The 21,034-nt window shown below is 44.2% G+C and overlaps 1 protein-coding gene across 3 annotated transcripts in view; it reads left to right on the top strand.

Moving 5' to 3' along the window:
• Positions 1-21,034, top strand: part of LOC133496880 (1-phosphatidylinositol 4,5-bisphosphate phosphodiesterase beta-4-like) — a 55,731-nt gene that overhangs the window by 28,448 nt on the left and 6,249 nt on the right. For all 3 annotated transcript variants that reach the window (XR_009793878.1, XM_061812943.1, XM_061812944.1), the window contains 25 exons: positions 892-989; positions 4,503-4,583; positions 4,819-4,878; positions 6,855-6,998; positions 9,769-9,848; positions 9,923-9,976; positions 10,050-10,131; positions 10,207-10,307; positions 11,637-11,694; positions 12,201-12,309; positions 12,911-13,121; positions 13,187-13,280; positions 13,367-13,446; positions 14,011-14,095; positions 14,170-14,260; positions 14,346-14,441; positions 14,661-14,809; positions 14,884-14,979; positions 15,445-15,589; positions 16,008-16,092; positions 16,534-16,658; positions 17,849-17,900; positions 18,288-18,390; positions 19,299-19,463; positions 20,223-20,427. Coding sequence is in view for 2 of the 3 variants with exons in the window: in XM_061812943.1 (XP_061668927.1) it covers positions 906-989; positions 4,503-4,583; positions 4,819-4,878; positions 6,855-6,998; positions 9,769-9,848; positions 9,923-9,976; positions 10,050-10,131; positions 10,207-10,307; positions 11,637-11,694; positions 12,201-12,309; positions 12,911-13,121; positions 13,187-13,280; positions 13,367-13,446; positions 14,011-14,095; positions 14,170-14,260; positions 14,346-14,441; positions 14,661-14,809; positions 14,884-14,979; positions 15,445-15,589; positions 16,008-16,092; positions 16,534-16,658; positions 17,849-17,900; positions 18,288-18,390; positions 19,299-19,463; positions 20,223-20,427 (2,635 nt within the window). In the remaining variant the exon portion in view is untranslated. The remainder of the gene's footprint in view (positions 1-891; positions 990-4,502; positions 4,584-4,818; positions 4,879-6,854; positions 6,999-9,768; positions 9,849-9,922; positions 9,977-10,049; positions 10,132-10,206; positions 10,308-11,636; positions 11,695-12,200; positions 12,310-12,910; positions 13,122-13,186; positions 13,281-13,366; positions 13,447-14,010; positions 14,096-14,169; positions 14,261-14,345; positions 14,442-14,660; positions 14,810-14,883; positions 14,980-15,444; positions 15,590-16,007; positions 16,093-16,533; positions 16,659-17,848; positions 17,901-18,287; positions 18,391-19,298; positions 19,464-20,222; positions 20,428-21,034) is intronic.

Here is a 21,034-nt window from a genome sequence, read left to right as displayed (position 1 = left end):
TGCACAACCTAATAAAATTTACAGCTATAATTGTTTAACAGTCCTTCCATTGATGTATTTGTTTATTGTTTTCGTTATCCAGTATTCTTTTGCTTAGTTGGAGGTGTTTGGTTTCTAAACTGTAGTATCTGTGACTTTGAGCGGGATTATTCTAACTAGCGGTGCAGGCTACATTAAGCTTGCTGCAGGTGTTTTCATGAGCGCGGAAGTGTGTTTGTGTTCTGTTTTGCAGCGGACACGTTGCCACTTCAGCTTTCTTTCTTGCACTCTTTCCTTCCACCCTGTGTGACAAAATGTCCGCCGCAAAACCCGCGATATAAAACCAGGTATTATGTACGACTTGAAATGATGTGCCGCAAAAAGTGAACCGCGATGTGGCGAGGGAGGGGGGGGGCTATAGTTTGAAATTTTGAGTGAGTGCCTTGAGAAAGTTTTCTTCATTTTTAATCCAATAAAAATGTTGACATATTTATTGCATGCTGTCATAACTGTCATTATTATTCTTATTGTTGTTTTGATGACTCCCATGCCGGTTCCGTATCGGGCCCACGGATAGCAAGCTGTGTGGCGTATTTGAGAGTGACTATATTTGGGGCAGTCTCATCAAGATAACGGGTTCCTGTCGTCCCCCCTCCTGAGTCGGCACGTGGCCGCACACGTGCAGGTGCGCGCGTGCATGAGGCGGCCCCTGAATCAATCCTTATCTTCTTCTCGCCGAGTGATTAAAAAAGGCTTCTTTTGTTCACGTCATTATACAACGGTACCCTGGATCATTATATCATTTATAGCGTATGACCCCCCTACTCCCCGAGGCCCGCTACGGTAGACCCAAAAGAAGTGGAACAACGCTTTTGTGTATATTTGACTATTTCCCCCCCCTGTGCGCCGCAGGTCCGCGAGCAGCCATGACAAAGTCGTACGAGTTCAACTGGCAGAAGCATGTGCCCGAGTTCATGCAGGAGGGGGCCCCCTTCGACAGGTTTGATGAGGTACGAATCAAATCGAAACGGGACTAATCTGTCAATCATAGGCAAAAAAACAAGAATTTAATATCTGCTATTTGTGAAATGTATAAAAACTAAGGCACTATATTCTAACTTTAACGACATGACGCTTTTATGTCTTTTAATAATTTTACAGAAATAGTTGAAGTCATAATTTAACATTCGGAACTGCTCTAAAAGTGTAAAACTGAGTTAATTGCTACTAAAACATAATAAGACACTCAATCTTAACTTTAATGACAAGCGACAGAGTTTATCGTGACATTCAACTGTAGTATCTGTGACTTTTGAGCGTCTATGTTGAAGGATTTTTACACGGAGTCCGTGTGGAAAAGGAATCTTTGTGAAGCTTTCAGGCTGAGATTTTTGCTTCAACTTTTTTTTTTTTTTTTTTTTTTTTTTTTTTTTTTTTTTTTTAAGAGTGTCAGTCTTATCTTTCCACCCAAATGATTGTCTTCATTAACCGTGCAGGCAAATTTGAAAGTTTCACTTTAACATTTATTCCTAGACGTTTTTAGCTTCTGGCATTTCACATGCAGAGCAAAAAAACAAAAAACAAAAAAACATCCAGAATGAATCCCATTATAATCCAAGATAACAGCATTCACTGAGGCTTTTTTGTCGGTCGCCATCGCTGCGATGTCGGTGCGCCTGGCGTCGTTGGCGGCGTCTTATCGTCATCTTTCATTTCTAACCGCTTTCCCCCCCAATCTCTCATTACACCCGCACAGAGAGAGGAGGCGTGCTCGACAACCTCGACACTTTGTTTGCGCTCATTAAGCGGCCGTTGGGCGGGGGCCGCGTCACAATATAAATATATTCTCGGCACAATTATACAACAATACTTGATATTTGACATTATTTTTGTTTGTTTTATTTTGTTCTGGACCGCCCTTCATCACGGAACACTTAACCAGGACATTTTGCAATGAGACTGCAATTTTCACACACACCAACGTGTTTCCGGTATATAAACGCACGTGATGATACCCCCTCGGTCCTCTTCTTTGACTCAGAAGGGGTGAGGAGGATATTCCACGCAAGAAATTGCTCTTTAAGTTTCCTATTTTTGCATTCCTGGACGGTGCTCCTCCCCATTCAAAGTACACAGCAAAGTCTCAAGACCTTTTTCTATTTTCCGCAAAGGTATTTTTTTCCCCATACAACTTTTGAAGGCTTTCCAGTCAATGTCTACCGTAATTCCCGGCCTACTGAGCGCACCTGGTTACAAGCCTCACCGAGTACATTTGTAAAGGAAATACCATTTGGTACTTAGAGTTCATACGCTGCAGCTGTGTAAAAGCCGCAAAGGCCCACATTGAAACTCAAACACGAGATATTTACAAAATAAGACAGTACACAGAAAGAGATTAACGCTAGAGCTAACGTTAGCGCCGCGCTAGAGCTTACGCTAACAGTTCCAGTTAAAATAAAATTGACCAGTAAATATCACTGAGACACGCCAGTAACAGGGCAGCAACAAGCTAGCACAGTGCTAACCCTGCGCAGTGCTAACAGGGCCGGTAAAAGTCAATTCCCCGGCACATATATTCCACCGGTCTCATTCTTGCCTGTTCCGCTCGAGTGCCCCCTTGCGGGTGTTGGGAAAAAAATGCACAAATTAGCCGCAACGGCGCATAAACCGCAGGGTTGAAAGCGTGTGGAAAAAGTCGCGCCTTGTAGCCCCTAAATTACCGTAATCCTAAACTGCATAATTTTTGGAGGATTCACAGCAGTTGTATTGGTTCGGTGAGATCGGCACGGTACGCCCACGACCCTCGTGAGGATGAGCCGCTCAGAAAATCGACGGATGGATAATTTATAGAAAGTACTACACGATAATTATTGATAAGCGCGAGGGTGTGTGAAACTGACAAGCAGATCCAGTTGACAAAAAAACAAAACCCCGATGTAAAAGGTGCAGCAGTAGGAAAAGTTTGATATAGCGGTGGGGGAACACTGCGTTCATTTAAAAACTAATTTCACTTTTCCGATTGATTTTCGAGTCGGGTATTTCAAATCGGTCATCTGATGAATGGACGTGCATGAAGGTCAACTTTGCCTTCGGTAATCAGTCAAGATAACGGATAGCGGAAAGGCTTCCCCCGGCCCCCGCCCTCGCATTCCGTCTTTTTCGGAAATGATTCGCCGACGGTTGTTTGTTGAAGCGCCGCGTGATGATGACACTTAAAAACAATATTTATTATGTTGTTGAGTCGGATCGATATAAAAAAAAAAAAGTCAGAGCGGGCGACTCCAAAAAGCCTGAGAAACACGGCGTAAAAAAAAATCCCGTCCTGAGTGTGTAAGCTTTTTCCTCTGTCACACATTCTGGCAGGTCGGCTTTTAACAGTCCGCCGTCGTTTTCTTCATAAAAGTGTTTTGTTTTTTTCTTTTTTATGACGTGAGACCGACGTCCGCGCTTGACATTCAAACCACTGGAGCTTTTAAGTCATCTGTCATGCGGCAGTGGGGTTTTTTTTTTTGTTTTTTTGGGGGGGTTCAGTTTCATCAAATTGAGAAGCAGAATCCAAGTACGATCAATCAAATTTAAGGTTGTTTTCTTTTTACTGGAGAACCCCCTTTTTTTTTTTTTTTTGTAATGTAGTCTTATTTTATCCTGTGCAACTTTTGGGGGAGTTTTACTGTATTTCATTTTTGACAGCACAGTACAACTTTTGATGCTTTTATGATAGTTTTTGATAACCTGCGCACATATGGGGAGTTTTATGGTAGTTTTACTTTACCAATGGGCTTTTTTTTTTCTTTTTTTTACTGCATAACTTTTCAAGGTGGTGGGGTTGAAGTTTCATTTTAACTTTTTAATTGTGGTTTACAGTAATTTTATTTTCACTCAAGTAGCTAGTTGAGGCTTTGGTGTAATTTTATTTTCACCTTTTTTTTTTTTTTTTTACTTGTACAATTGTTAGTGGATTTAAGGTAGTTTTATTTTCATTTTTGTAATTTTGGGGAGGGATTAACAGTAGAGCTTCATTAACACTTGTGCAACTCTTGAGGTGTTGACGGTTGTCGTTTTTTAGCCTGCTCAACTTTTCGGGGGGCTTATGGTAATTCAGTTTTACTGAGCACAACTTTGAGGGCATTCATGCAGATTTGTGTGACTTTTACTTCCTGTACACGGGTGTCCAACTCATTTCTGTCGCGGGCCACGTCATAGTTACGATTTCCCTCAGAGGGCCGTTATGGTGAAACCATAGAAAAAAACCTGAATGGCCTCATTATATTTACACGTGAAATTTATGACCTAGTTTTGGAATCAGAAATCAAGCATCATGGGTTTTTCAACCATTGTTCATGTTTGGTAACACAAAAATGCTGATAACATCTCAACATTATCATTCATAATAGACAAGAATTTGAAATGTTGAGACATATTTTGACACCAGTGCTGTAAATGTTGCACTCAACTTAAACGCTGATTCATTCATTGCTCGACACATTAATTGAGGTGCCAACTGTTTTGTTTCTTCTCTTCAGGATCCGTACATCTTTGAGCCCAATTGTCAGGTGAAGGTGGACGAATATGGCTTCTTCATCTCCTGGAGAAGTGAAGGAAAGGTACGAACGTCAGCGAGCATCAACGTAAAACCCCACAAATGACTTTCTTCACAGGTTCTTTAGTAGCATTGATCCAAATGTTACGCGGCCAGAGGTGTCAGCTGTATTCGGGTCACTGTGACCCGTAGTCACGTCGCTGCTGTCAAATGAATATTTCAGACCCGTCACATGTCAGGTTCCCGTCTCTCTAATTATTATTTTGCCTTCCTGTTCACGTATTGTCCCCCATTTGCAGGAGGGACAGGTGCTGGAGTGCTCCCTCATCAATAGCATCCGCGTCGGCGCTGTGCCCAAGGTAAGATAAATTGCACGGCGTCCAAAAAAAAAGATGTACACCGATGTCATTCTTTTATGTCTCGAGCTGCTGTTTTGCTTCTTTTGATGTGCCGGGTCAAGGAGTTTGCACGTCTAGGTCAAAAGCCGACGCGGAGAAGACGCTCTGTTCCTCTCAACACGAGTCATTACGTCACAAAATAACACTCGCTCCTTAATCGACACCCACTTGGAATTTTCCGTTGTTTTCTTTCCTTATTTCCTGAATATGAAGGAAGAAAGTGGTGTCACTATGTAGTTAAGAATTTGAAGATGGATGGAAAATGAAGCATGTGGTGTGTGTAGTAAATGAATGCATGAATTCATCAAAATGAACATTTCTTTATTCTATTTACCCTATTTTCCGTACTCTAAGGCGCACCTCAAAAACAGATTTTAAATTTTCTCAAAACCAGACGACATGCCTTATAATCCGGTGCGCCTTATATATGGATCAATATTGAGCCTTTAGTGCAGCTCCATCTAGTGGATGCATAACGTAACCCCAGCCTCCACTGTAGCGTCTAGTCCATGCGCCTTAAAATGCGGTGTGCCTTATACGTCAAAACAGTTTTGAAATAGGCCATTCATTGAAGGTCCGCCTTATAGTGCGGAAAATACGGTAGGTTATTGCAATTAGCTTTTATAAAGTACAATACTATATCACAAAACATTGGATTATTTTTCCCTTGCTTGCACATTATTTGCAGTTAAGGCAGAACGCCAACATCGTATTTAGGAGTAGTACCTTATCGCGACAGCGTCTGCGTGCGTGCGGGTAGGTGACGGCCAGCCCACATAAAGTATAATTAAGATGCACGGCGTCACGTCGCGACACAGGTGCAAGGTTGTTTGCGCGCCCATTAGCAGCCCGCGCCGCACAGTTGCCGGTCACCAGACGTGCGCTTGTTTGATCCTCAGAGTGTGTGCGTGCACGCCTAGATGTGGAAAGGCACGTCGCGAGATGCTGTGGCTCTTCTCGTTTGTTGTGTTGCTGCTGCTGCAGCGTGAGGCTCACACGCACACAGAGTGTCGATGAGAGGGCTCCTTCTGCAAATCCAACGCCGTTACTTACACAAGCACACGTAATGCAATGAGCCACGCGGGAGACGAATGGCACCCGGCGTGCGCGTCTGCTGGCCTCGCTTTGCCTGTTGCTGGGTGCTTTGCCTCTAGCCTTAACACACACACACTCACACACGCACGCGCACACAGCACATGACGGGGGGGGGGAATATGCATATGTGATGACAAGAAACAAAGTACAAAAAAAATACTTTGTTGCTGCACTCAAGTTGACTTTCCAGGTATTTGTGGTAGATTTGAGTGTTTATTTTTCCGAAGACTTCATTTTTACTGCTTTTATTCGACAACAGAAAACTACTGTATAGTAATATCTTATGTTTAAGATCAGCACTTGTATTTTTTATTTTTTTTTACATTTTAATAAATTTTTTTCTGCATTTTTACCTAAGTACACATTATGAGTCTTTTTTTCTTTTTCTTATCTTTTTACTGTAGGAAATAATCTGCCTGCTAAATATTTTTTTATTTTTTATGAACTTTTAGTTATTTAGGATCTGTGCAACTTTTTAAGTAACATTTTAAGATTGTTAACTGAGTCAAACAAGTGTGAAAAGAACAAAAAAGGTGATACGATATTGTTTTATTATCCAAATCAAATAGAAATAAGAATGAATGTTAAAATAGAATAAAAAATGTCAACATTGTTATATATTTATTTCATGTTTTTACTGAACCTAATTTTCTTTTTTTTAAATATTTTGTTTGTCATTTTTATTGTTTTGATGCTGTTTTAAATGTTTTATCTCTGTTTTCAGATGCCTTTAATCACATAAAGCACATTGAGTTACCTCGTGTATGAAATGCACTATACAAATAAATTTGCTTTGCTTTGCTAACTCATCTGTCTAAAAATGATCTTTCTTTCGGCGCCAGGATCCAAAGATTCTGTCGTCGTTCGAGGCCACGGGCAAGACGGAGGCGGACCTGGAGGGCTGCGTCATCTGCATCTGCAGCGGCGCCGACCTGGTCAACCTCAATTTCATGTTCATGGTGGCGGAGAACCCGGACACAGCCAGGGTAAGAGAAATGACACGCGCTGCGTAGGTAATGGAAAAGCGCAAATGGAGCAAATGCAGGTTTATAGGCATGCAGTTGAAAAAAAAAAAAAAGATAACTTCTACATGATCCTCAGTTGCGCTCCAACCTTGCCACAAAAGGCCAGCAGTGAACGACAAACAAAAAAGCCTCCTTTCAGCCGGGTCCGCTTTGAAAGGCTTTGAGTGGCGCTGAGTTTCCACGAGACGCCCTGCAAATTGCGCATCAGTGAATGCTCGGACTCCCACACAGTCTGATTCACTCCAGAATTCCTCGTCGCGCGTGTCAGAAATCGAAATTTGCAACTTGTGTTTTTGTTCTGATCAGTTGAAGCCCTAAAGTGGGCCGCCAATTTTTAACATCTTAATGGATTTTTAAAATGTGAGAGAGCGCTCCACAAAGCAGATCGGCAAAGAAAAAGAAAACGTTCACACACCCCGCACCACAGGATAATCTTTCAGAGACATCCGACAATCAAGCCGCTGCCTACTTTGCCAGGGCAGAGAGATGATTAGATTCGGTCGTGTTATCAGTATGTGTGTACGTACAGCATAAATGAGCCTTTTGACATTGAGGAGGCCTCGGTAATAGCATTTAGCGGTTTAACATTTGGGAAAAAGCTCAATTTTGTTCAATGTGATTTTTCCGCTAAAAAGTCGAACTGAGTTTCCCAAAACTCGGCCAAAGCTTTGACTGCTCTTCCCAAGCTTTCTGCTCGATTTGTGCCGCCGTACAGATCTCATCTTTCGAGATCTCCTTGTTTATTGCAGGTGTACTTAATATTGTGGTCGTTTCGAATCAATGGCGTTCCATGAATACGAAGTCACGACGCCTTGCCTGGTGCACGTCTTCCCAGAAGGCGCCTGCGGATGAATCCGCACCACCTGAACGATCCGCCGCTCGCTTGTCGCCGTTCTTCCTCTAAGACAAACAGCGGGGACGGCTTTTGTGTGTGGCGCTGACTCGAAATAGCCGCGTGACTTTATATTCATCGTGGCGACAGAAATTGTCTATCAGTGTAGCTCGGTCACGCTGATTTTTTTTTATCATCGACACTTACTTAGCGAACGCTACTTTTAGCTCTCTCCACTCATGCAACGTGACAAATCCGCTAGGTCGATGGCGGTTGTGTTTACACCAAGACTAGAGACAACAATATTTGGACTTGTTTCTCTGCAAGAGGCAAAGAAAAGACGTAATACATATCCACCCATACATTTTATTAATCGCTTATCCTCACAAGGGTCAAGAGGAGTGTTGGAGCTTTTTCCAGCTGTCAACGGGTAGGAGGCGGGGTACACCCTGAACTGGTCGCCAACCAATCGCAGGGCACATGGAGACAAACGACAGCCGCACTCACAATCACACCTAGGGGCAATTTAGAGTGCCCAATTAATGTTGCATGTTTTTGGGATGTGGGAGAAAACCGGAGTCCCCGGAGAAAACCCACACAGGCAACGGGGAGAACATGCAAACTCCACACAGGAGGGGCCGGGATTGAACCCGGGACCTCAGACCACACCTCACACCTCTTCACAAAGAAACAAAAACAATAATCCAAACGAATCTAAAATAACAACTGATTGAGGAATTTTGTATGCAGTGCATGATGTGCTGCCTGCTACTTTTTATGACTAAGAAACAGGGGGCGCTCAGACTGAGAAATATGATATTTTGGCATCAAAAAGTACATCAAAGTCAGATTATGTATGTCAAAACGGTACATGATATGCTCTTTGCTGGTATTTCTCACTCAACTTTCTTTCTTTGTCATCTACACCAAACTCATTTTTGTCGCGGGCCACATTGTAGTTCGGGTTTCCCTCTGAGGGCCGTTATGACTGTGAAACCACAAAAAAATCTTTTTTCGCATCATCATGTTGACGCGTGAAATTTATGAATTACTTTTGGAATCAGAAATCAAGGGTAATGGGTTTTTCAACTATTGTTGATGTTTTGTAACATAAACACGCTTACAATACCTCAACAATATGATTCGTGTTATGACAATTTGAAATTTTGGTCGAGATTTGAGCAAGAACCACGGAGGTTGACGTGCACGATTTGCCTTCGCGGGCCACATAAAATCATGTGGCGGGCCGGATCTGGCCCCCCGGGGCCTTGAGTTTGACACCCGTGATCTACACCTTTCTTTTTTGAGCAAAGAACCACAAGGAGGCACCTGAAAATAAAAAAAAAAAACGCATTGGCCAGGGTTGAAACGGTGAATTTAAGGGGGTGTCTTTTTCTTTTTTAATTTTAAGAGAGGCTGTTTGTGGTTTTGCGCCGTCGCGTTCGCCGCCATGGGGTGACCCCATGATATTTATTCATCGACGCGCACACGCAGGCTCACCAAGACACCAACCGGCACCTCCCTGCATGAACAAGACCCGCAGCGGCAGACCTCAGGACGTGATAGTTATTTACATCAGTGCGCACACACTACAAACAGACTCGCCCTGCAGCCTGTGTTATCTCGCTTAATGGCTTTATCTTGATTTCAGTCATGCGGCACAGACCCGCTGGCACAGATATCGATAAAAGCCCCCCCGCCCCCACAGTACATGTCCTATTCATTAATGTTTCCATCTTATCGTAATTTGTCAGTTTGTTGGAAAGAGGGAGCTTGTCCGTAGCACGGTAAAATGCGGTTATACAAAAGATCAGTTCTGCTCTGTGGTTGGTGTCTGTGCAAAACACTGGAACAACAAAAAAAAAAAAAAAAAATGTTTTTGCTGTTTTGTGTGTACAGAAATGGACGGAAGGGCTGAGGTCGGTCATTCACAACTTCAAGGCCAACAACGTGTGTCCCATGACTTGCCTGAAGAAGCAGTGAGTGCAGTTGGCAACCAACTGGCGCGCAAGTCCTCCGCCAATGTCTAATTCTTGTGTGTCCTTGTCTTCAGCTGGATGAAAATGTGCGTCCTGACCAACGTTAATGGCAAGATTCCCGTCAGAGGGTAAGTGCCAATTGCCGCCGAAGCCATCGCTCATTTTTATGCCACTAAGTCCCCGCCGCCCCTCCCTTTAAAGGATCACCCGGACGTTCGCGTCAGGCAAGACGGAGAAGGGCATCTTCCAAGCCCTGAAGGACCTGGGCCTTCCTAGCGGCAAGGTGGCCTCGCGCATGCCCCCGCGCGCAACTGCAGCGTGGATCAATCATGAGACGTTTTTCCATTTGTGCCCGCAGAACGACGAGATCGAACCCCCGCTGTTCACGTTTGACATTTTCTACGCGCTCACGCAGAAGATCTGCCCGCGCACGGACCTCGAGGACCTCTTCAAGAAGATGTGAGAATCCGTCTTTGCGTCCTTGTTATTGTCGGGGACGTACCTGCAATAATACAGTGGAACTTCTAAGATGGAAGACGTTCTCTAGTCAACTTCGGACAACATAGCAAAAAAATTGAAAAAATAATACGAAACGTAAAGATTTGGGGATTTATTTTTTGTTCTTTGATTTTGACCTTTCTTACCCTCAGGATGCAATGGAATTATTACATTTCCAGGTTAAACTGTCACTATAACAACACATTCATTAACTATGGATATCGTTTTAAGTGCATCGCTACAATACCTTTACTACACACTAGTACTTCCGATCACTTGCAAATTATCTTTCCCAATTGAAATGAAGGGAAATGCTGTTAATCCGTTCCAGTCCCCCCAAATAACAAAAAATATCTGTGGATTTTAATGATAAAAATAAACGCTACAATATTGTACTGTATGAAACACACTGTAATAATATAATTTATTAGAGTGCACAGAAGAATTCATCAGCTATTGCATTATGACCTTATTCTTAAATTTAATGGACATTGTGCTGCTCCTTCTGCTGTGTTCGTTTTGGCCATTGGGGGGCAATGTGGCATATACAGTACATAATACAAACACAAAGACCATTGCAATTATGCTGCAATAGTGTTAGTTGTTGTTCACAGAGAGATGAAGAATATGTGCAAGCAAATATTGTTGCAATTATAAAATCTCTTTTGCACGTGTTGTGTTCAGTAATCAATTATTTAGAGGTGTATAGCTACTCCAATCTTAGTTTTGTTAGCCCATCTACGTCGTGTCGTATTAAACTACCAGACTTTCATTAGGCAATGCTGGTTAAATATGTTTTGTATTTAATTTGACTGTAAAGTTCAATAAACATCTCGAAGCAATGAATAACCGCGCCTACTTTCGAGACATTTTCTTCCCGGGCCGACTTTGGAGGTTCCACTGTAGCTCATTTTGAAACCCTCAGAACCAACAAACAAACCCAAAAATAATTTCTGCCCTCGCATTGCATTCACCTTAACTTATCGTAACAATATTCCCTGTTACGTTGTTCGCCTACCGCTGCATCCTGTCGTAAATAACGTCGACAAAAAACATCGTCGCTGCGCCTGCTGCACTAACGAAAGAGCCTGTAACCCGCTTCTCCAGTTTTCCACCATTAATCGTCTTCTATCTAATGACGTTTTCAACAGGGACGACAAAAAAAAAGAACAAAAGAAGAGAGTTTGTTGTGTCTAATCATGTGAACTGACTGCCTGCTGCGTGAACGACTGACTTTTTCCAGGGGCCTAACATTTTTTGTTTTCTCTCTTCTAATCAATTCCTTTGCAGCAATGGGAGCAAAAGTGATTATTTAACAGTAGACCAGTTAGTCAGCTTTCTCAATGAAGTAAGCTCTTTATTATTTGTTAACTTTTCAGTGTGTGTGTGTGTGCGTGCGCGCGTGTTTGCCTCGCCTTCACCACCCTCATTATCTCCAATAGGACTCCATTAAGGAGGCCGTTTCACTTCCACGGGCAACTTCTTCCAGTGCCACCTTTGCATGCCATCCCTCATCCCAACCCCCCCCCCCCCCTCCCCACCACCAGTCCCGCTTTTTACGCCGTCCTCCTTTCCCGCCTCAGCCTAGCCGGTATCTGATGGGCGTTGCCATGGTAACTAGAGAGTAGAAGTTTCCATCCTGTTGCTTCCCGCTGACTGTGCTGTGTTTCTGTGGCCGATACGACAGAGCACCTAGTTTCGATTTGGTGTAGCGTTTGAATCATCGTCCCCGTGTGCTGTGTGTCAGCCGTGCCACCTTATTGTTTTATTCTATTTCATATTTTTTTAAGAATGCTGTGCTCTAATGCGTAGGTTGCTCATTTTTTGATTGTCGTGTTGACGTTCGCTCCCCAGAACCAGCGGGACCCGCGGCTCAACGAGATCCTCTTCCCGTTCTACGACCCCAAGAGAGCCATGCAGATTATCGAAAAATACGAACGGGACGACGCGCTCAAGAAGAAAGGTGAGGAGGGAAAAGTCCAACAAGAAGCAGGAATTACGTGTGCCTCTGCTGCCATCTTTCAGTGCACAAAGGAAACTACATGTAGTCCTGCCACATTGTTGCCGAGGAATTACACCAGATTTAATAAGACCACTCATTTTAACTAATAAAATAATAAGTGGTTTGTAGTTGATGAAGTTTATATTTTTTTATCACATTATTCAAACCCCAAAATTTCAAGGTGTAATCCATTTTTGAAATCGTGAGTCTAAATTAAGATTATTATTATTATTATTTTCAAAATGTTTTTCTATTTGTGCTTATTTTATGCATATATTCATTTTATTATTCTGACAATTACTGACAACAAATTTGTGATTATAAAATATTTTTCTTACTCTGAGATAATTGAAAAATGAATGAAAAATCAATAATAATTTATATAAATATAAAAAATAAAATGATATAAATAAATAATTTCCATATCAATTGAAATGGTGTTTTAATTCTAATTTGTTAATTTCTGTACTTTTTTTGTCGCTAAAATGTCCTTGTCTGCTCAAAGGTTAAATGATTTCATGATGAAAAATCACAAAAACAAACCAACAAATTGAATCTCCAGGCCACATGTCCAGCGACGGTTTCTGCCGCTACCTGATGTCGGACGAGAACGCGCCGGTGTTCCTGGACCGCCTGGAGCTGTACCAGGACATGGACCAGCCGCTAGCCCACTACTTCATCAGCTCGTCCCACAACTCGTACTTGACGGGCCGGCAGTTCGGCGGAAAATCATCAGTGGAGATGTATCGCCAGGCCCTGCTCTCCGGATGCAGGTAGCGACCAAATACGCGAATTGCCGATGCAGCCTGAGAACGCAGATGTCGGTCGTCCGTGTCAGATGCGTCGAGCTGGACTGCTGGGACGGCAAAGGAGAGGACCAGGAGCCCATCATCACTCACGGCAAGGCCATGTGCACCGACATCCTGTTCAAGGTGAGCAGTTCATCGCTCTTCCGTGGTGTGTGGATGACCTCTAGCGTCGAAGGTGGGGTATTACATCTGGCCTTGACTCTACACAGGATGTAATCCAAGCCATCAAGGACACGGCCTTTGTCACCTCAGAGTTTCCTGTTATTTTATCCTTTGAGAACCACTGCAGGTATTTATACTCTTTGTATGCGGTGTACACTGCTTCCGGAAAAGTATCAACACCGCTTCACTCATTCTATGTTGGAGCCAAAATGGATTTATCAAATTCAACTTTTTCTAAAAAAGTTTCCTCTGACTATTCTTGAGATGTTCACACAGCTAAATCATGAATTGTATTATTTTTATGTTAATTTTTCCTTTGGAAATGCAACATTCTGAGTTTGGATTATTAAATTATTTATAGTGGGTTTTTGGGGGGGGATTTTTTGTTAATCTGTCAAAAATATACTCCTTCACAGAGTTTACCAAATAAGATATAGAAACATCTCAGCAATGATCAGTAGAAAAGCAAAATTTTCAGCTTCATGGTGAAAGTTGTCAACACTTATTTTTATTAGTTTTGATTTGAAATACCATCCATTTTTCCATCATCCAATTTCCCTCAAATATTTTTCATGTCATCATTATTCCATTTTGGAATAAGGCTCTAATATAGAAGAAATGTGGAAAAATATGACTCTCTGTGAATGAATGCTGCATCAGCTGTAATTCCCGTCTGCTTATGTGCATCCAGTAAACCGCAGCAGTACAAAATGGCCAAATATTGCGAGGAGATCTTTGGCGACTTTCTCCAGAAGTTGCCTCTGGACAATTTCCCGGTAAACTCGCCTTCTTTCAGAACGCTTTCGGCTACTCGCTACAATTTTCACCGTGTGCCGATTCCCCTTTGTAGATTGAATCCGGCCGTCCTCTACCCTCGCCCAATGACCTCAAACGGAAAATCCTCATCAAAAACAAGCGCTTGAAACCGGAAGTGGAGCAGAGTAAGTACACGACTTGTGGAATGTGTCTTCACTCGGGTAGCCTTCTTTTAGCTTATTGTGGGGTTTTTTTTTATGCGGCATACAGAGCAACTGGAGGCCTTCAAGAAGCACATGGAGGCAGGAGAGACCAACACCACCGCCATCATCATGGGAGAGGAAAACGAGGATGACACCGAGAACGGTTCGGGCATCCATCCCACACCACCTCACCAATGACGACATTTTTGCAAATCTGTTCAAAAATAAAAACCAATGGATCCACCGTGCTGCAGTCCTCCATCTCCATACTGTAGTTCACTTTTTTTTTTTTTTTTGCAGTTTCCCCTTTCTTCTCACTATTTAAAAAGGTTTATTGTGTCTTGCCGCATGTCAAAAATTCAGTGCCAAACTCTTTGCGCAGGAGAAAAGGAGGCGGAAGATAAGGACGCGACCTCAGAAGCGCCCAGCAGCCTGTCAGAGGCGCCCAGTGACAAAGAGGCCAACAGTGACCCTCAAGCAAACGCTGTGAGCAACAAGAAAGCCGAAGAGCGCAGCAACAGTATCAAGAAGGTGAGTTTGAAGCCCTTTTACTAGACCACCGGATCCACCATTAACGTCGCATCGTCTTTGGCTCGGGTTTTCAGGTGCCGGAAGACGAAACAGCGGAGATATCCGAAGCGACGGAAGCCGGTGACGTCACCGATATCTCCGAGGCGTCTGACCCAGACAACAACAAGAAAGTAAATGTGTGACTTCGCCCGCATCTGAGCCTGCAGTACATGCGGTCTAATCTACCGGAAATTTTTTGGATAATGCGCGTTATTTCTTCCAAAAAATACTCAAAACTCAAACGTGCATGGTAAAAGTCTGAAAATTGGGTCACAGTGAAATGAGGTGCACGAGTAGATATGTTTTAGAACAGCCATCAATTAGTTTTAATGTTGCAGCGTTAGAACGAAACACTAGAGTGCGACACACTATTAAATATGTTACTAAAGAGTCATTAAACATCAGCATTAATGACACTGTTCAGAATTGATTAAAAAAAAAACAATTAGGAGGGAGGATCACCACTAACACTTATTACATATAAATACACTATATCGATGGATGGAAAGTCGTGTGTGCATTGATACATTCGGAGTCAATTTGGGGGTCTTTGAATTGAAAAATTTCTGAAATTAGTAGTTTGTGTTCTTATTCAGGGCGGCGAAGGCTCCGAAGACTTGGAAGAGACTCTGATCGCTCAGTACACGTACGTGGGCGCGACCACCAACATCCACCCGTACCTGTCCGCCATGGTCAACTACGCGCAGCCCGTCAAGTTCCAGAGTTTTGACGTGGCCGAGGGTGAGCTCGCGTTTCCCACCTCAGATGTCGCCGCTAGATTTGTTTTCCAATTGCCGACGTGTTACAATATATTTGTACAGTAGCCGTACAGTACAATGAAACATTTGTTTTGCAAAACCAAGATGTGACTGACTTGATTAATTGAAAATGGACACTTTGCTGGCCTTAAAACATGACGTGAAATCGCCCGGGTCTTCACTTCTTGGTTTATTCATTATCATATTAAATGTTGATCTTTATATTTGTCTTTGTTGGACACAACAAATCCAAACAGTTTTCTTATTAGTACACACAAAGTAGAATTGAAAAATGCGTAACTGCCATGACGTGGAGTCACAGGGTTACGTCGTACAAGCTACAATGTGTCCTTTTTATTTTTCTGTCTTAATTGGTCCTTGCCTGGTCATTTCCCCTTCAGAGAAAAACATCCATCACAACATGTCGTCCTTCAACGAGTCCGTGGGCCTCGGCTACCTCAAGACCAACGCCATCGAATTTGTCAAGTATCCTTTGAAATCTGTGGTAGTTCCATTTATTTATTGAGCCAAGGCAATCACGCGGATACCCAGCTTGATTGTCATTTCTGTTCATCTCGTGGAAGAGAATTTATCCAATAAAAAAGAATTATTATTATCTTTGGAACAGATAAGTGACATCAGCTCATTACACACCAATGTGCTCGGACAGTGGTTGGGAATTACTGAGTTGAAGGAACGTTTTGTAGTAATAATGGAAAAATGTGACACTTTTTATTTTTTTTGCCCTTGGATGAAACGTGAACTGTCGCTTGGCCTGACACAAACGCTCTCCCTCCAAAAGGGTCTGCTTGACCCAAGCTGTTCACACTAAAAATAGTCCTGCGGTGCATCAGATGTGCGCGCGCACACACACACGGACATGCACGTATTGCATCTTTGCCGGAATGTTCCTGAGCCCGAGCGCAGCTACAACAAGCGTCAGATGAGCCGGATCTACCCCAAAGGGGGGCGAGTGGACTCCAGTAATTACATGCCTCAGATCTTCTGGAACGCCGGCTGCCAGATGGTCTCGCTCAACTTCCAGACCCCAGGTACCGCGTCACGCCACGCGGGGCCCCTGTCGACCTCGCGCGCGCACACACGGGTTATAAATATTCGTTCCCTTGACGGTTAAAGACGCGGGATGGACAAAATGTTTCTGAGAGTAAAATTTACGAGTCTCAAAGGCTGCAGCAGGTGCAGAGATACTGTATGTTCTTACTTAGTTCAACATTTGTTCATACGCTATTTTGACGCAATTTATCCCACAAGTCCTGAAAATTGGAAAACGTTAAATGCCGCAGTCTTTGCTTTTCCTCGCCAGCCTTCTGTCTTAAAAGACCTGAAGACAGTACAGCAGGGGTGTCAAACTCATTTTTGTCAAGGGCCACATTTTACCTACGGTTCCCCTCAACATTATCATTTATGATATGACGCTTTGAAATTTTGGTACAGATTTGAACAAAAATCATATGATATACATATGATTTGCCTTCGCGGGAGACATAAAATCATGCAGTGGGCCGGATCTGGCCCCTGGGCCTTGAGTTTGACCCCTGTGCAGTACAGCTTTTTCCCGTCGGATTTTTGTCCGCCCTTAATCTCCTCTTGTCGTAAAAACTGCATTCTTAAAGGGGTAAACAGAAGAGAGCCTCTTTCTCCATCATCTATGATATCTCCACAGTCTCCCTTTTGCTGCAGAAAACTCTTCCTAAAAAAAAAAAAAATATATATATATATATATATATATATGTATGTATACACAACATAAACAGGAGAGCCTCCATTTTGTTAGCTTAGCCTGTTCAGTAGCGTTTTTTTCTGCGACATTAGATATGTATTTTTGCGGGGCCATTATATATGAACGTCAATCTAGTGGTTAGCACCTCCGCCCCACGGTTTTGAGGCACCGGGTTCCAAAGTGGTCTCCGGCCTTCCTGCCGCGTGGCATTTTCGGGTAATCGGGCATCCTCCCGCATACCCAAAAGACGCGTGTCGAGTTCACTGAAGACGCTTAACGGTCCGTGGATGTGAACCTGAGCGTGAAGGCTGGACCTGGGTGCCAGCATGTTGTAGAGCAGCTGTTGCCCCGGCACCCGAGGCTAAAGGCCTCGCCAACATATGGCCCCTCCCGCAGCTGGCCATACGCGAGGCCGCAGGCGCTGGCACGAGACGACGAGCGCATCCTCGGCCTTTTTTTTCCTCTTTTTGATTTTTCTGTGCTTTTCTCTTGCGCCGTCAGATCTGGCCATGCAGCTGAACCAGGGGAAGTTCGAGTACAACGGCTCCTGCGGGTGAGCGCATCTCGTCCTTTTTCTCTCCGTCTCGTTCGCCACTTAAAGCTTGTCACATCTCATTAGCGGTTGCCGTCGGCGACGACGGTAGCCGCCGCCTGGCACTCCCCGGGGCCTGTAAGTGGTTTTCGGAGAAGTCATCTGTCTCTTCCTCCTCTGATGCCGCACCCCCCGTCCCCGCCGCCCTCCACCCCGAGGACTCAGACTTCAGTGCTCATGCTGGAAATATAATATGCGGAATATACGGGGGAGGTCGCGGGGGCTTTTGCCAAACAGTCTAATGGGATGCGGGTGCACAATGTCTTGCATTTGCGACGTCTTTGAAAAAACATCAACTGAAAGGGAACCGCATCATTTCATTGATTTCTCATTTTCTGTGTGCTTCAGGTACCTCCTGAAGCCCGACTTCATGCGGCGGTCGGACCGCATGTTTGATCCCTTCTCGGAGACGCCGGTGGATGGCGTCATCGCCGCCACGTGCAGTGTTCAGGTTCGCTGTCAAATGCGATTCACGGTATATTGAGTCTACCTTTATTGACATGAAATAGTCCAAGTGACATTATTCAAAATGTGTCACAATTGGGTTATGTACTATTGCTGCATAAATTAAAAAATATATACATGTTTTTTAATTTATTATTTTTTTGTGTGTATGTGTCTTCTAAATTTGACACACCATAGTGTTGTTAACAACCCTGCCAAATTTGAATGATTTAAAAAAAAAAAAAAGTATATAAAAAGAGGGCGGCGCGGTGGGTCAGCCGGTGAAGCGTCAGCCTCACAGTTCTGAGGACCCGGGTTTGATCCCATCCCCGCCTGTGTGGAGTTTGCATGTGCTCCCCGTGCCCGCGCGGGTTTTCTCCGGGTGGGCACTCCGGTTTCCTCCCACAACCCAAAAACATGCAACATTAATTGGGTGTGATTGTGAGTGCGGCTGTTGTTTGTGTGCCCGTTGACAGCTGGGATAGGCTCCAGCACTCCCTGCGACACTCGTGAGGATAAGCGGCAAAGAAAATCTATGGATGTGAATGTAATTGGAAATCTTCGAATAGGACTCAATGCAAGCGCAGCTTCAAGGTGCAGATTGGATGCATCCCGTCATGCCTTTGTTTCGAATTATGATTTTTCTTTAAATCAGATTCTCAATCATCCAGTTGTCCTAAAAAAGTCAATTGTGACTTTTCATATTTAGTGTTATTTATGAATGATCGTTGCTGTTTGTGGTGTTACTTACTGTACACGTAACGTGTGATATGTCATTTAAAACGTACGTAGCGACAATTGAATACAGACCGATGGAATTTGGACGCAGTGTAAACCCGGCCATGTTTGCGCCCATTTTTTGGGGGGGGTCGTCACTGCACAAAATTGCAACCCACTGCATCCTTCCCGACGCAGGTGTTCTCGGGCCAGTTCCTGTCGGACAAGAAGATCGGCACGTACGTGGAGGTGGACATGTACGGCCTGCCGACCGACACCATCCGCAAAGAGTTCCGCACGCGCATGGTGATGAACAACGGGCTCAACCCCGCCTACAACGAGGAGCCCTTCGTCTTTCGAAAGGTACGCCCGGGGGAGGGGGCGCGCGCACGACTGGAAGGGGGACGTCAGCTGTTGTCGCTTGTGCGTGCGCGATTGTGCTGCTCTCAGCACAATGCGAAGTCTTTCAGGCGTGACTGTGACTCCAGCGCCCCTTAACACAGCCCATCAATCGCGGCTACGTGGAGCGCTACACACGCGTCAGCGAGGGGCATCACGAGCTGCCGGCAAGATTCCTTTTGTCACACGCGCACACGCGGCCTACACCTTGAAAAGCTCAACTCACGGATGAGTCACGGGCGAGGCTGTGCGGCACGACGCCGCGCTTCTCCGCCGTTCATTCATCTCTAGTGAGGATTCTCTTATCGCTCTTCGCCGGGGGATTAATCATCCTCCGTTCTTTGTTCACTTATCTCGAGTCTCCGGCTTCTCTCAAGGATGCCGTTCATTCCCGTACACAAGCGCACAAGTACATCGATATAAATATACAAGATATAGCCCGAGATGTGCTTGTTGTTATGGAGATGGCCTTGTCAGTCGTCAGATAGACTCTGCGCTTTGCATCTATCGCAGATGATCGTGACCCTCTCTTACTTTACTCTTGGACGATGAAAAAATCAGAATTAATTAAATGAATTTTGCGTTTTTCTCTTATATATTGATTTTTTTTTTTTTTTTGTCATTTCAATTTATGGTCACTTCCGCGATACTAACTGAGGAGCACACAAAAGGTAGATGCACAAATAGATGTGTTTTGTGTTGTTTTTTTTTGCGGCCCGGCAGGTCATCTTACCGGATCTGGCGGTCCTGCGCCTCGCCGTCTACGACGACAACAACAAGCTGATCGGCCAGCGCATCCTGCCGCTGGACGGCCTGCAGGCCGGCTACCGTCACATCTCGCTGCGGAACGAGGGCAACAAGCCCCTCTCGCTGCCCACCATCTTCTGCCAGATCATCCTCAAAACCTACGTGCCCGATGGCTTCGGAGGTGAGCGAAACAAACGTACAGCGGCGGTCCAGTTTTACGGGTGCGGGTTTCCTTCACGCCACTCGGGTTAGAAAAAGCTTTCGGGGCAACTTTGTTTTCCTTTTCTTTGAACTTCCTTTGTCTGAGCTTCCAGTTGGTTTCCCAGCAATGATGATGCAAGTCAACATACTGCCGCAAATGCTTTAAACATGCAAATGTGAAGACATTAGCAGCTGTCATTAAACGAAGCCGACGGGTTTAAGCCGGGAAAATGACCGCGCTAGTTAGCGCCTCCTAGTGCTTGGCGGGAGGTCCGATGCGACAATCATTTTGACTTTGTTTGTTTGATTGCTTTTTTTAATTATACATTAGCTGGATGTGCTTATGCTGTGCTTGTGTTTGCTTTTTCTTAATACCTGAACTGGCTCCCAGCCAATGGCAGAGTCAAATAAAATCTAGTAATTGTCAAATTTCATAGAATACAGTATCTGAATATCATGAGGCCCTGTAGCTCAGTGGTTAGAGCACTGGTTTGGTAAACCAGGGGTTGTGGGTTTGTATCCCACTGGGGCCCCCACTCCCTGAGAAGGGTTCTGTCAGGAAGGGCATCCGGCGTAAAAATTGTGCC

The sequence above is a fragment of the Syngnathoides biaculeatus genome, chromosome 23 (genome assembly GCF_019802595.1).
Source record: "Syngnathoides biaculeatus isolate LvHL_M chromosome 23, ASM1980259v1, whole genome shotgun sequence".
Taxonomy (NCBI): domain Eukaryota; kingdom Metazoa; phylum Chordata; class Actinopteri; order Syngnathiformes; family Syngnathidae; genus Syngnathoides; species Syngnathoides biaculeatus.
Note: the sequence above shows the minus strand (reverse complement) of the source record. Positions and strands in the feature narration are given on the sequence as shown.